We start from the raw sequence: 12,615 nt of genomic DNA on the forward strand, positions 1-12,615 counted from the left end.
TGTGAATCTACTGTCACAGATACACAAAACACATTATGGGACACAGATAAAAAGTTTCTAGATTTTGTTCATCTATAATTAACTGAAGTACATTTTATTACATACAAGGGAAGTAAAATAGCAAACTACTGGGCTCAAGATTTTTCAGACATGATCGAATAATAGATGTTGTACAGCAAATATCACAGAGTCACAAGTAGATTATTTTTACCACCTTTGTGCATACTATGTGACAGTACTGCATCATTTGGAAGTAACAAAACTTTTACATTAGTGCTTCACCTCTGGGAATTAAATGAATAAGAAGACACAAACAAGTCCATAAGCAATTTCCTCGAGTAAAGTCATGTCAGTCAATTGAAATTCAACTGAGATTTCTTTGCTACTATATCGGCTCTAATTACGCACCTCTTCTTTCACGTTTGTCTGTCTTTAACCCCATCTTTGTCTCTCTGTCTTTGCTTCAGTCCTTCTTCCCTTAATCAGGTTTACACGCTTTCTCCAGCTTTTTCCTTTCCACTTCATTAACCCCCAAAGCTACAATCAACCACTGCTAATAGACAGTCTTAGCTCAATCCCACAACTCATGCAAGACTGTAGCCATTTGTGTTTCAGGGGCGATTGTTGCCATGGAATTTATAGGTGCACTATGTAACTTTTCAGATGGGGCCTCCATAGAGATGTTATCCACAGTATGGCATTGAATACATCTACCAATCAAGCATTTATAATACAGTACACTGACAAATAGGCAGTCCAAATATAAATGTGCTCACCTGCACAGATCTCACTTGTAACTTGGCCTGGTGGGGTCACCTGCTTACCTCAATGGATATAAGCAAACTTTTATGCCATACTGTGGAACATTTCAGGCAAAGCAGTAACATCTCCATGGAGACAAGCATAGGTTTGAACTTCCCATCAGAAATTTTCTATGTAACGTTGCACCTTTAAACCTTAAATGATTTTATATTTTAGTCATTTTTCAGGGAGGTTATGGACAAAATGTCGACCTATTGCAAAACTAATTAAACATAGTAGCTTGGGTTTCAAAGTTTAATGCAGGTCTTGCAAGTCATCTTTAACTAAACTTGTGAAATAAAGTCCAAAAGCGCAGAGAAGTCCTGAGGGAGCTTGTTTCCCTTAGTCTGCATGTCTTTTACTACTTCCCCTGTGGAGTTTACTGTCTTATTAGCCAACAATGCCTCCCCTTTTATTTTAAAGCCCAATAAAAAGGGCTTTATAGTTGCATACATTTACCTTCAGCTTCTTGCATACACACTGCTCTTGGGACGTCCTGTGCAGTGGCCGGTGCGGTGGCGTTCCGCGCGGGTGCCAGGGAGGACAGGTAGTATTGAGTAGTGCTGTAAAAGGAGCTACTTTACTGTGTGTTTGTTCTGGCATGTTAACGACAGGCTTTACGGCACGGATTATACCCCACCAGAGGATGATGGAAGCTATACAGGGAAATGCTCAAGGCGAGAGGGCAGAAAGTGCTACCGGCAATGGATGTTCCATAAGAGACCAAATGTATGGGAGATGGGCTGCATAAAGCTTCATCAGTGGTCAAATGTAACTGTATACTTTAATCAACCTGTATAAAAGAGGCCTTTATCATATATAGATCATAACATAAAGGCTGTGCTCATTATGCACTCATCTACATTAGCCATTAAACTGGACCTTTCTTGCATTTTGTGTTGTGACAACACTAGAGTGCACCATTGTTATTTATTCATAATTAATGTATCAGTGTCTGTGGTTCTGAATCCAACATAGCGCACTGTTCAGGAGGTTGTATTGAAGAAAGAAGTCCCCTCACTGCCGTCACATGTGTCCTTGTACCATTCTGTCAATAATAACTACACACTACTACTGTGTACATTCATTCATATTTTATCATCCCATCCTCGCTCAGGGTCACAAGGGGCTTAAGGCTATACCAGCTGAGTTAGGGCATTCACACATTCATAGCAATTCTTTTATTCACTGGAGAATAAAAAGGTGTATTAAGTCAAGACCTCTGGAGAAATACACAAGAAACAATGTAACAAAAGTAGTAGTAGTATTTTGTTTTTTGATTTTATCCTTAATAATTAAATTAAATTAATTACATTTGTATTTAACATGTTGTCATAATTTATTGCCATTTTTGGGTTCACCCAATCCTCCAGCGGACTGAGACTGGGATCAGACAGGGACCAGGACTGAGACCAGGACCAGACCAGGACCTAGACCGGGATTGAGACCGGGACCAGGACTAGGACTGAGACCCGGGGCTGAGACCCGGGACTGAGACCGTTTTATTTATGCGTTTTATTGGCGGGCCACTATCAATGGAAATTTGAAATCATCTTGTGGGCCAGTACAAATGATCTCAGGTGCCTCATCTGTGGGCCTCCAGAAGGGATACCCAAATTTTAATTAAAAAAAAAAAATTAGAAGGGTGGATGTAGGACAATTACAGAGAATTTGGACAGCAAAATTACAATCAGCCAATGTACTGAAGGACACTGCAGCAGTCAGGCAGTTGTGAGGTGTTAAAGAGGGAAGCTGGCATTGTTTTCAAATTCACATTCCCATTTTAATTTTTTGCTTTCTTTTATCATGTATTATATTATTTTTTGTACATTCACATTACTCATTTCTGCATAAATAACAAGACACCACAGTATGCTGTGTGGCTGGCCTGTGAATTAAACAATGTGAAAAAAACAATCAAACAATAAAACATGAGTAAGTACGGTACTAAATAAAGGCCAAAGCACACAATTACAATATTTTTTTGTATTTTATTTTATTTTTTTTAAATAAATGCTTGTAAAGGGTAATGTTTGGAGGTACTTTAGTAGTGTTGACGCCTGGGCCCCCTCCACTGCTACTCCACTACGGCTGCTCTTTTTGGGTGGCTGGATCGCTGTGCTCTTTTCATGTTCATGATGAAGCTTCAGGAAATGCAGCTCCTCTCGTGCTGAGAAGAGTTCAGAAGATAGCTCCTGTACCTTCCTGAACAGTTTCTCATTTTCATTGTTGGTTTTTTTTTTCAAATTCTTATGGGTTTTCCTGCTGTTGGCCAGCTTTTGTTCGAGCTGTGTGTTATATCTGTGTGTTGTATGTAATATACATATGTAATATACATATTACAAAATACATCATGTCTGTATGTATGTATGTATGTATGTATGTATGTACGTAATGTACATATATATGAATATGGCTGTTTTTTTTATATATTTTATTCTATTAGTGATTTGTCAGTTGCTCATCATTGGTTAAAATAACTACATTTTGGTGACTGACGCTACTTCATTTTGACATCACTGGTGATGAATGCTAAAAGGTTGAGTGACAATTTTTAAATAACTGCTATTGTTATATTTTGTAGAATAAATAACTGCTATTGTTAATCATAGATTCATTTTGCTGTTTATTTGTTGCAGCTCAAGTCTTTTGAAGATACTGTATGTTTAAAAATTGGTTTACTGGGATTCTCCTGCTTTGTGTCAGTGTTTTGTTTCATTCACACATGTTTGAGTCCACCTCGTGATGTCATGACTCAGTAATTTTCAACTTAACAGGTACATTTGACGCAGTTCATTGGAGCCTGGCAATTCTAGCCCTGGAATAATTCTAGTGAAGATGTATGGAGTTTAAAAATACAGTGGAGCACTTCCTGTATTACCACATGACATCACAATGTGGAACAGAGTGTTTTCTGTTTGAGAGAAATACTAAGTCTAAGGATGCAGGGTTTTTGTGTTAAACATGTGTAAATGAAACAAAACACAACTCTTAGTATGTTTGCATTGAGGAAACAACATGATAACAGATAAGAAATACCATAATATGGGCCCTTAAATCATCAATTGCATCACAGTGTTAATGCTGTACCTCAATACCTTTTGTATCTATGTGATCTATAGGCATACTCTTTGCACTACTTATTCCTTGGCCCTGTACCTGCTCCCTGTTATACTGGTGACACTGTTGGTGATTAGCCAGCCCAAGAGCGGATTGCCAATATGAGCCATAGACAAAAAGCAGTGGGTGTAGATTTCAGGGACATTCAGGGGCGGCACTGCACCCGTCTGGACACTGGAGCCCATTGCACAAATATGCCCAGATCTCGTGCAGCCAGGTGGAGGGAGAGTCTGGCCAGGACAAACTAGATAACAGAAGCTTGTGCTATCTCGCGCTGCCCATACACACACACTCACATGCACGCACTCAGTACTGTGGCAGGTCGTGTGTCCCTGTGGCAGAGCAGAGCAATGAGGAAGCCAGGGCGGATGGCAGCGATGGCGACGGCTGGCTGGCCAAAGCACTCCGGGGAATGGCTGACTGATAGTGACTGCCTGCTCGGCTCTGTGTGCGAAAGGGAAGGGGTACAGTATGTAATATAGCAGATGGTATGATGGTGTTGAGACTGTAAGGACACTGTCATTATGGGCTTCTGTCATGGCAAATTTTGGAAGGGAATTGTCTGCTCTCAAGGCAATACTGAACAAAAACCTGAAGCACAAATGGTCTAGGAAAACAATGCATAATACATCTTAGAAAGAAAGTAGATATGATCATTTAAAGTTCCAAGGATAGCCATAACATTTATTTGTGCATCTGTGTGCTAAGATTGCTAAGGTGCCTAAAATGCTTTTATACATTGTATATTTCAAAATTGCTTGTCCACAATTTGGTCCTCCTGTTTATAGATTGAGCGATATGTTGCGGATCATTTAGAATCCAGAGGAATCAATGGCCTATGACTTTTGCCAATATTTTTTGGCCAATATGTGGAACCAATTTTGGTCATTTTCCCCAAATTATCTAATTTGAATTCAGGACAGATTTATCTGCAACCATTCTTCAAAACTTCAAAACTTAAAGCATGTATTTTTCATGCATGTTTAGGCAGCTGGTCGGGTCAAACACAATATCGGTCCCTGCTGGAGATTTAAGGCAGAGTGCAAAGTGCAAATATCGATATATCGGTCTATCTCTACTCCTGTTGTCTTGTCAGATCCCGATTGTAGATACATACATGAATGTGGCTTATGGGATACTGGGATATTATATACCAAATTTGGGATGTAAAATGTATATTTTTCATTAGTCTTCCACTCATATTACTGGATGTATTTGCTATTCTTTAGAAGCTATGCACTTGAGTTAATTGATCTGCAAAACAAACACAGCTGTCCAGCCCGTGAGCAGTAGAGGCAGACGATACAAAGTGGTGGGCTGGATTCAGCTTCAGGAAAGTATCAGACAGGAACTTAAACATTCTGGAAGATGTGCAGTTAGTTAAGAAAGTAAAGTAGAGCAGCGCTGGTGAAACTAGTTTATTCTCTGTATAGTCTTCATTTAGACCATGTGAGAGTTGCATGTGTGTGGCAGAGTCCAGAGGTGCAGTGGCAGATTTACAGCACATGTACAGCAGGATGAAGGCAGGCCATTGCTCTCAGTCCGGGGCTTTGTAGCTGGCTGGCATTGGTCCAGTTTAATTTCTTCAGAGCCCAGAGCCCTGTTCTTTTCATCTTCCCTCCTTCTCTCCCTCTCTCCTCTTCCCCACAGCCACCTCAGGAGCCATACTTTATCTCCCCTGACCACTTTAAGCCATATCACTTTTGGTCTAGCGCAAAATGCACCACCTTAATGTGTCCCCTGTCCATTGTAGCTGCGAGCTGGACCATGTAAGTCAATTTCACAGCGGCTCACTTCACTCCTGTCCAGTTTGGTCTTCAGCTCACTTGATGACTTGAGAAAGTGTTTGTTTTGAGGTCTAAAGACTTCTACATCCTTAGCTCTAACTCAGATCTGTTTTTCTATAGTTAGTGATAAGATGCATTTTAGAACTGACAGCACAGTATACAGTCCTTTCATTTCCTGGGGCACCAAACACAAAAATTCTTAACTAGTTCTTAACTTTTTTCTTTGTTTTGACCAAAAAAGCTACTCAATTGCTAGCAAATTCAGTACCAATAGAATTGTAAATAACATTTTAATGGTCAAATTTAAGTTTCTTGTGGGTTGAACAAATCATTGTTTTGGAATCACTATAGACTTTACTCCAAGTGTCTTATCTGAATCAGTCCTCATGGTTTGCCTTTTGTATCTGTTGAGGACTAACTGCATACAAGGACTTGTGGTTACATAGTGTACACATATTGTACAGCAAAACAATATCCACAAATGTTTGCTGGGCTAACACTAAAAGCTCCAAATTGCATCAAGATGCCTGAATTTCTTTTCCAGTTTTGGTGGCAAATTGAATGCACGTTGGCATCTAAAACATTCCATCAACACGACAGAACCATATAGGCCCCACATACAGGACATGGCAAACATCAATAATGCTGCAAAAACAATATAAAAACAATAAGGCGAATAAAACGCTGAGATGATATCAGGACCCTGAAGTGCTGTTAGAGTGAAAATAAAGGGCAGGAGGCGTTTTTTAATGTGCAGCTCATGTTCAGCATATCAATATCCAGTGTGTAGAGACAGGGCTTGGTGCTATAAGCAGGTGATCTACAGCTGCAGCCTGAAGGCACTCCACGCATTACTGTACTGACCTGACATGGCTAATGTTATTTGAATGCCCCCCTTGAACTTTGACCTGTTTACCTTTACTTAAGAGGTAAGGTCTTGTTAGTTGCATTGCATTAGGAGCAAGCAAACAATATAATGGTCAGATTCAGTACAATTTTTGTTTACCATTTTAAATATGGCGAAAGCATTATTCTCATGACTATATATGATTTTCTTTTATTGTTACAGTTAGTCTATAATCATTTCTGTATCTAATGTCTTTGCCTTCAGTAACCCATTTACAACAGCAATAACACAGAGTATATGGACTTTGTATACAGACAGTTATTGTGTCCAGGAGCTTGTTGTATTTCTTCCAAGGCCCGCAGTGCTTCTGGCCATTTTAAGATGCTCAGTTGAAACTGCTCATATAATTCCTCACTTGGGCCAAATTCAATCTGTCTTGTTTTAAGTAGTTTCTGGGTATATTTTTTCAGGGAATAAAAGCAGGGTTAGGAACACACTGGTCCTGTGTGTCTGGTATCATTCAACTGTCTTCTCTTCTCTTTTGGCTTTGCTATAAATTCAACACCTGTTCTTATACAATCAATACAGACCTGCTTGGTACTGCCATAGCCCAAAATGACTATAGATTTCCTGTCCACTCTGCCACTAAATTATGTATACATCTAGTTTTTATTGGGTCAAATTTGGGTGATTTTACTCAAGACTTCAGATAATGTCTTTCCTCATTTTGAATGATGACATAGAGTTCACAGTCGATCACAAATGCCTTGTGCAGTGTTTAAGGTTTTTTTAGTACATATACTTTAACAGTAAAATGTGTACTGCAGTGGGATCAATATCTCCCATTATGCTTGTGAATGTCCTGCTGATGTCAACGGTTTGTTCAGTGGTAAATAATGTTTAACTGATTAAAAGCTTGGGTAATTTGTTTTAAACACATGTACGGTCTGTTAATTGAAATCAATACAACTGAAATAAGTCAAATAATAATGCCTAAGTAAATGAGATCAGTAATAATTTTATTACTGACATAGAATCAGAGTGGAGTTATGGTTTCTCATGTTCATTTTATTTGTTATACGTTTATTTAATGGCTTGATTTAGGGCCATACTAAGTGCACGGATCTTGATAAACTCCATATTGTGATGCAGGCTCTAATTTTATTCTTACACACCGATTAGACAAGTTGATAAAGTGTCTTGCACAAGGACACAAGATGGGGAACAGCCTGAACTGCTAACTTTGGGTGAACAGTAAACTTGGATTGCAAATGGCACTCAGCCTTCCTATATTGAGTTTAATACCCCAAAACACTCTGATTCACATAGTCTTAGACACTGAATCTTTTCTTCTTTGCTATATACCAGCGCACACTCACTCCCTTCTTTAATCTCTTTGACAACACAAATCTTCTCTCTGCACCATAGTGACTTTTATAACTTCTACAAACTAAGTTAAAATGTCTGCAGCAGAGTGTGTATATGCTAGTGACTGATTGAACGACGGATCTGTTCTGTTAAGTTTGACTTTATTTGTCTCTCAAGAGGCAATTTGAGGATGAGTTATCTGTCTACTTCCACTTCACATTTCTTCAAACGTTACCCAGAGGAGCTGTATGCTGAGATTCCAATGGCCAAATCAGTTTGTGTAGGAAATGAAAACAGTTGATGCTTAGCTAATATAACATTTGGCAGATGCAGGGTGAATCCAGACCCAGACTTTGTAGACATAGTGTGCTGGTTGCCATTTTTAACATGGAAATCAAAAGAAGTTGAAGACACAAAGTAAAGAAAAACACTTCTTTAGAGGCACCATTGATCACTCGTCAAAGGCCCTGATTCTTCCTAATGAGCCGCTTGTTCCTTTAGGGAGGAGTTGTAATGAGGAAAACATTGCCAGCCTCCGTGGGACTGGGCTAAAAGCCAAACCACATAGATATTTTGAATGTGAAAAGCATTTATTAAGAGTGATTCATGCATATAAGCCACATTAATATGCTGCTGTTGTATTTTTTAGTAGCACCAGAGCATACAGTACATTTGCAGTGGTGAAAGTATTAAATTGCAGTAAGTGTGAATGTTATGAATGGTCCTTATAATATTTGTTATCTTTGTATTGGTGTAGGCATGTGTTAGTATTTGTTACGCCTTTTTGGTTAAAGGGCCCATATTACACTTTTTTCTGATCTACAGTATGTTGTTTCCTCATCACAGACCATACCTACAATAATGTTTTGTTTCATTCATACATGTTTAACACACAATCCAAGCTTGTTTAGTTCTTCTCCTAAACAGAAAACACGCTGTTCCACCTTGTGATGTCATGTGGTAATACAGGAAGTGCTCCACTGTGTTTTTAAACTCCATTCACTTTCACTAAGATCAATTTGATGATTTCAGCCCCAGAATTGCTATCTCTAGTGAACAAAAGATAAAAGATGGCTGTTAATTTGAAAACTACCACTACCTGACATCACAAGGTGTAACAGAGCATTTTGAGCTTTGGAGATGTAAACAGAGTAATAATAAAGAGTTACTCAACCATATGTGAATGAATCAAAACACAACTCTGCTTATGTTTTTTTGAGGTGGTAACAACATGACTTGAAGCTCAGAACAGTTAATTTTGCATAATATAGGACCTTTAATAAAGTATACATGCTTAAAGAAGACCTATTATGGCAGTGGCGCACTCGGCAGTGTGTTGTCTCAAAAATCGACTCTTCATTCACCTTGCCTTTGTGTGAAATTTTGTGAGAATTGCTGGTGGTCACTAGCCAGGCTGGCGTCACATAGTGCCTCTGCTCAATTTCATTTCTCTCCAGCGACTAGGTCAGGAATCAGAATACAGTAGACGGTTTGCAGAAGTTCTAGACCCTGCACCAGCCAATCAGCAAAGAGCTGTGAAAGCATGACGTCAAACTCAAGCACCTGTCTGGGTCTGTTTTGTGGTACAGCACAACAGTAAACAAAGCGGTCAGTTCCCAAGATTAACGATTTTCACTCTCTGCTTTGTTTGCTGTTGTGCCGGCAATTACTTGGACACCACTGGGCATTCCAGCGCATTACATACGTCACAACCAAATAACAGAGGTGGGTTAAATAAAACAAGTACCTGTCTACCGTCGAGCAAACAAATCTTAATGCTGCGAGGTCAGACAGTTTCCACGAAGTGAAACCGGCTAGGTGGTCACAGATTGGACACCATGTTTTTTTCAGTTGGTCCAGGGCAGTTGCGGCTACAGTAGCTTTCCGCACCTGAAGTAGAAAATGGTATATAGAGCTTTCAGGCTGAATTAAGGATTTAATCCTGAATTTGATCATTTCATTTATTTGATTTAAAATTCTATGCATTTTGTTCACATCCTTAAAACCTTTTGCAGCTTACTGCTGCATTTATTAGCAACATTAAAGCATACATGCAGTGGTGTGTAGATAAAAAGCAATAACTATCAAAGCCCCTATAATTCTTGCTACTATATAAGTGGCTCCATATGTTGTACAGTTGTTGGTGTTTTAATAGGGAGAATATACAGTAAATCCTATTCACATATCAGCGCACATGCAAAATGGTGCCTTATAAAAGATCCAATAAAACCAGTGAAGGAGTCTGTGGCCTGATGTGACCCTGTGTGCTCGTCAGGAAGAACTGCTCCACTTAAACTTTGTTGCTCCCTTGTAATTGAATTAGTCTGCTCAATTATGTAGAGGAAGGCCTGTCCTCATTATGCAGCACTATTAAACATGGAGGGAAGTGAGCAGCCGGTACGAAGAGAACTACCACAACAGTTTAGGAGTGTGAAGAGTTAGGATTAAGTCTTCACTGAATATCCCTGTTTTTATGTCTGAGCAAAGTTTTTTAAACTCTTTTTCTATTTTAAATTAAAACTAACATAAGGCAAAATATACTTCTTTATCTCTTGTTGGGGAAATGTATTCTCTGCATTTGACCCATCCTTCAACCAGTGCCACTGGTGTAACCCATCAAGAGCAGTGAGCTACTGCCATACAGCATTCAGGGACCCAACTCCACATCTTGAGCACAGCTTCGTCAGGACTACCTTCACTGGTGGATTTTACCTATTGTGGTCATCCCACCTCTAACTTCAATATATTTTACTTTGAATCTGACAATAAAGGTGAACTGAGCAGAGTAGTCTGTATGATAGCAGTGTTTAATAGGTGCTCTGTGGTTGGTGAATTTTGGTTTTATTTTGTATCTTGGCTGACTCCTTTGGTTTCCCTTCCTCTTTTGACTCCCTAACACCTGAAAAATGCTGTTGCAGCAGAACAGACTGGAGTTTGCACCGAGGTTTACTTTGCTAACTTCAGGGGAACACGGCTCATGCCAATAATCTGCCAGTGGCTGTGGAGCCCTGAGCTCAGCACTCTCAATCACTGTGATCAGCACGCACTCATACTAGTACACAACAGACAACACATATTCAGATACACCACCATCACAATGATTTCAACAGCTTTGCACTTATTTATCAGTATTCACTCCCTCACAATGACATTATGCTGATATAGGTAATTGTATGCATTGAACACTGGAAGATGTTGTGCTTTATTAAATGTCATTTTTAACTCTGCACTTTGCTCCTTTTCATTTTGCCTTGGTTTGCCTTTTGTTGTATGACATTGATTACATTTGGAATATTTTCTCTTTTTTATGTTTTCCTCATAAAAGGGTACAGAGAAATTCCAAAATTATGAACACTTGAGAAGAGATTATTTGCTTGGTCAACATTGGAAACTCAATAGAGCAAGTCCAAATCCAACAAAATGCATTGCTCGATAAATGTGCGAACAATGTCAAATTTATTCATTGATTGGCATTATGCACTTACCCTCTACATTTTCTCTGTCTTCCCTAGGAGCAGCTGAAGACTCTCCAGAGTGGTTTGGAGCAGGTGGACAGTGGCCATTTCCAGCGGCAGAGGTGTGTTTTCTACCCATAATGCCCCGAACACAGACACGCTCACAGCACCTGGCCTTGTGTGCTGAAATAAGCCAATCCCCTGTAGATGGGGCCAGGCTGTTTAATTACTGATAGCCTGCACTGATTGCTTCTGTGCATTGGTGAGCATATGTGTCCTTTAAATGACCCTTCTCTCCATCTTTCCTTCATTGATGCAGTGGTCACCTGACTGGGGACCTGGACAATGTCAATATGAATCTACAGCCTGTTGAGACCAAGGTGTTGATGTGAGTATTTTCATAGCACAGATGTTTATCCTATGTTTGGTGCTTGATTGTTTGTATTGTATATTTGTGTAGTATTCAGAGGGCCTGGCGTGACTTCCTCCAGAGACAGGAAGTGGAGAAGAGAAGCCCCTCTCCTCCATCCCTCTCCTCCTCTGACAAGATGAGCATGTCCATCAGCATGACAACCCTGTCAGATGGCAGCACCCCAGTAAGTCATGTTTCGCTTTTCAGCTGTTTTCCCATTGTATTTTGCTTAAAATATGCAATCATCACACAATTACTATTTGCGCTGACAAGATCTGGAGGTAATTATATTCGCAGTATATGGGATGAATTCGAAATTTATGGGAAAAAAAGTTGTAGATATACCCTTACTGGTTACATACATTTGAATAGTGCTAGTCACATTTGTTGTTTGTGAGTAATGCATACCACTCGTTGGATTTGCTTTTGTTCTCCTTAGTGTTTATTCACAGTGTAATAATTGCATATTCTGAGGCTGAAGTTTGAAAAAGTTTGGAAAGTACTACACAGACACTTCTTTTCCTGTCCAGAAGAGGGCAGCATGACCCAGGGCCTTTTCTCCATATGCAGCTTCAAATCCCTCCTCTTTTCTTGTAACACAGAGTAAATACAGGAGGATTTGGCTTGGCGGATTCTCTCTCTCCCACACATCTATCACCACTCACACTGAGAATTGAAATCAGCCATTCTTATTCTGCACCCTCTCCCTTCATTTAACCAGACCACAGTAAAGCCCAGGGATTTTCTGTTCCGGTCATTATAATTCAGCTCTGACGTTGTCTTCTGCTTGCTGGATGAATAGCAAGAGTGTGTACACTTTTCTAC

The 12,615-nt window shown here is 39.6% G+C and overlaps 1 protein-coding gene across 1 annotated transcript in view; it reads left to right on the forward strand.

The window, feature by feature from the left end:
* The window catches only part of schip1 (schwannomin interacting protein 1), a 170,125-nt gene that overhangs the window by 37,234 nt on the left and 120,276 nt on the right, over positions 1–12,615 (forward strand). Inside the window, exons 6-8 of the mRNA XM_020928709.2 lie at positions 11,436–11,500; positions 11,698–11,766; positions 11,839–11,974. Coding sequence (XP_020784368.2) covers positions 11,436–11,500; positions 11,698–11,766; positions 11,839–11,974 — 270 coding nt within the window. The remainder of the gene's footprint in view (positions 1–11,435; positions 11,501–11,697; positions 11,767–11,838; positions 11,975–12,615) is intronic.

This window comes from Boleophthalmus pectinirostris, unplaced genomic scaffold, assembly GCF_026225935.1.
Source record: "Boleophthalmus pectinirostris isolate CB_2022bp ecotype Guang Dong unplaced genomic scaffold, ASM2622593v1 HiC_scaffold_9, whole genome shotgun sequence".
NCBI lineage: Eukaryota > Metazoa > Chordata > Actinopteri > Gobiiformes > Gobiidae > Boleophthalmus > Boleophthalmus pectinirostris.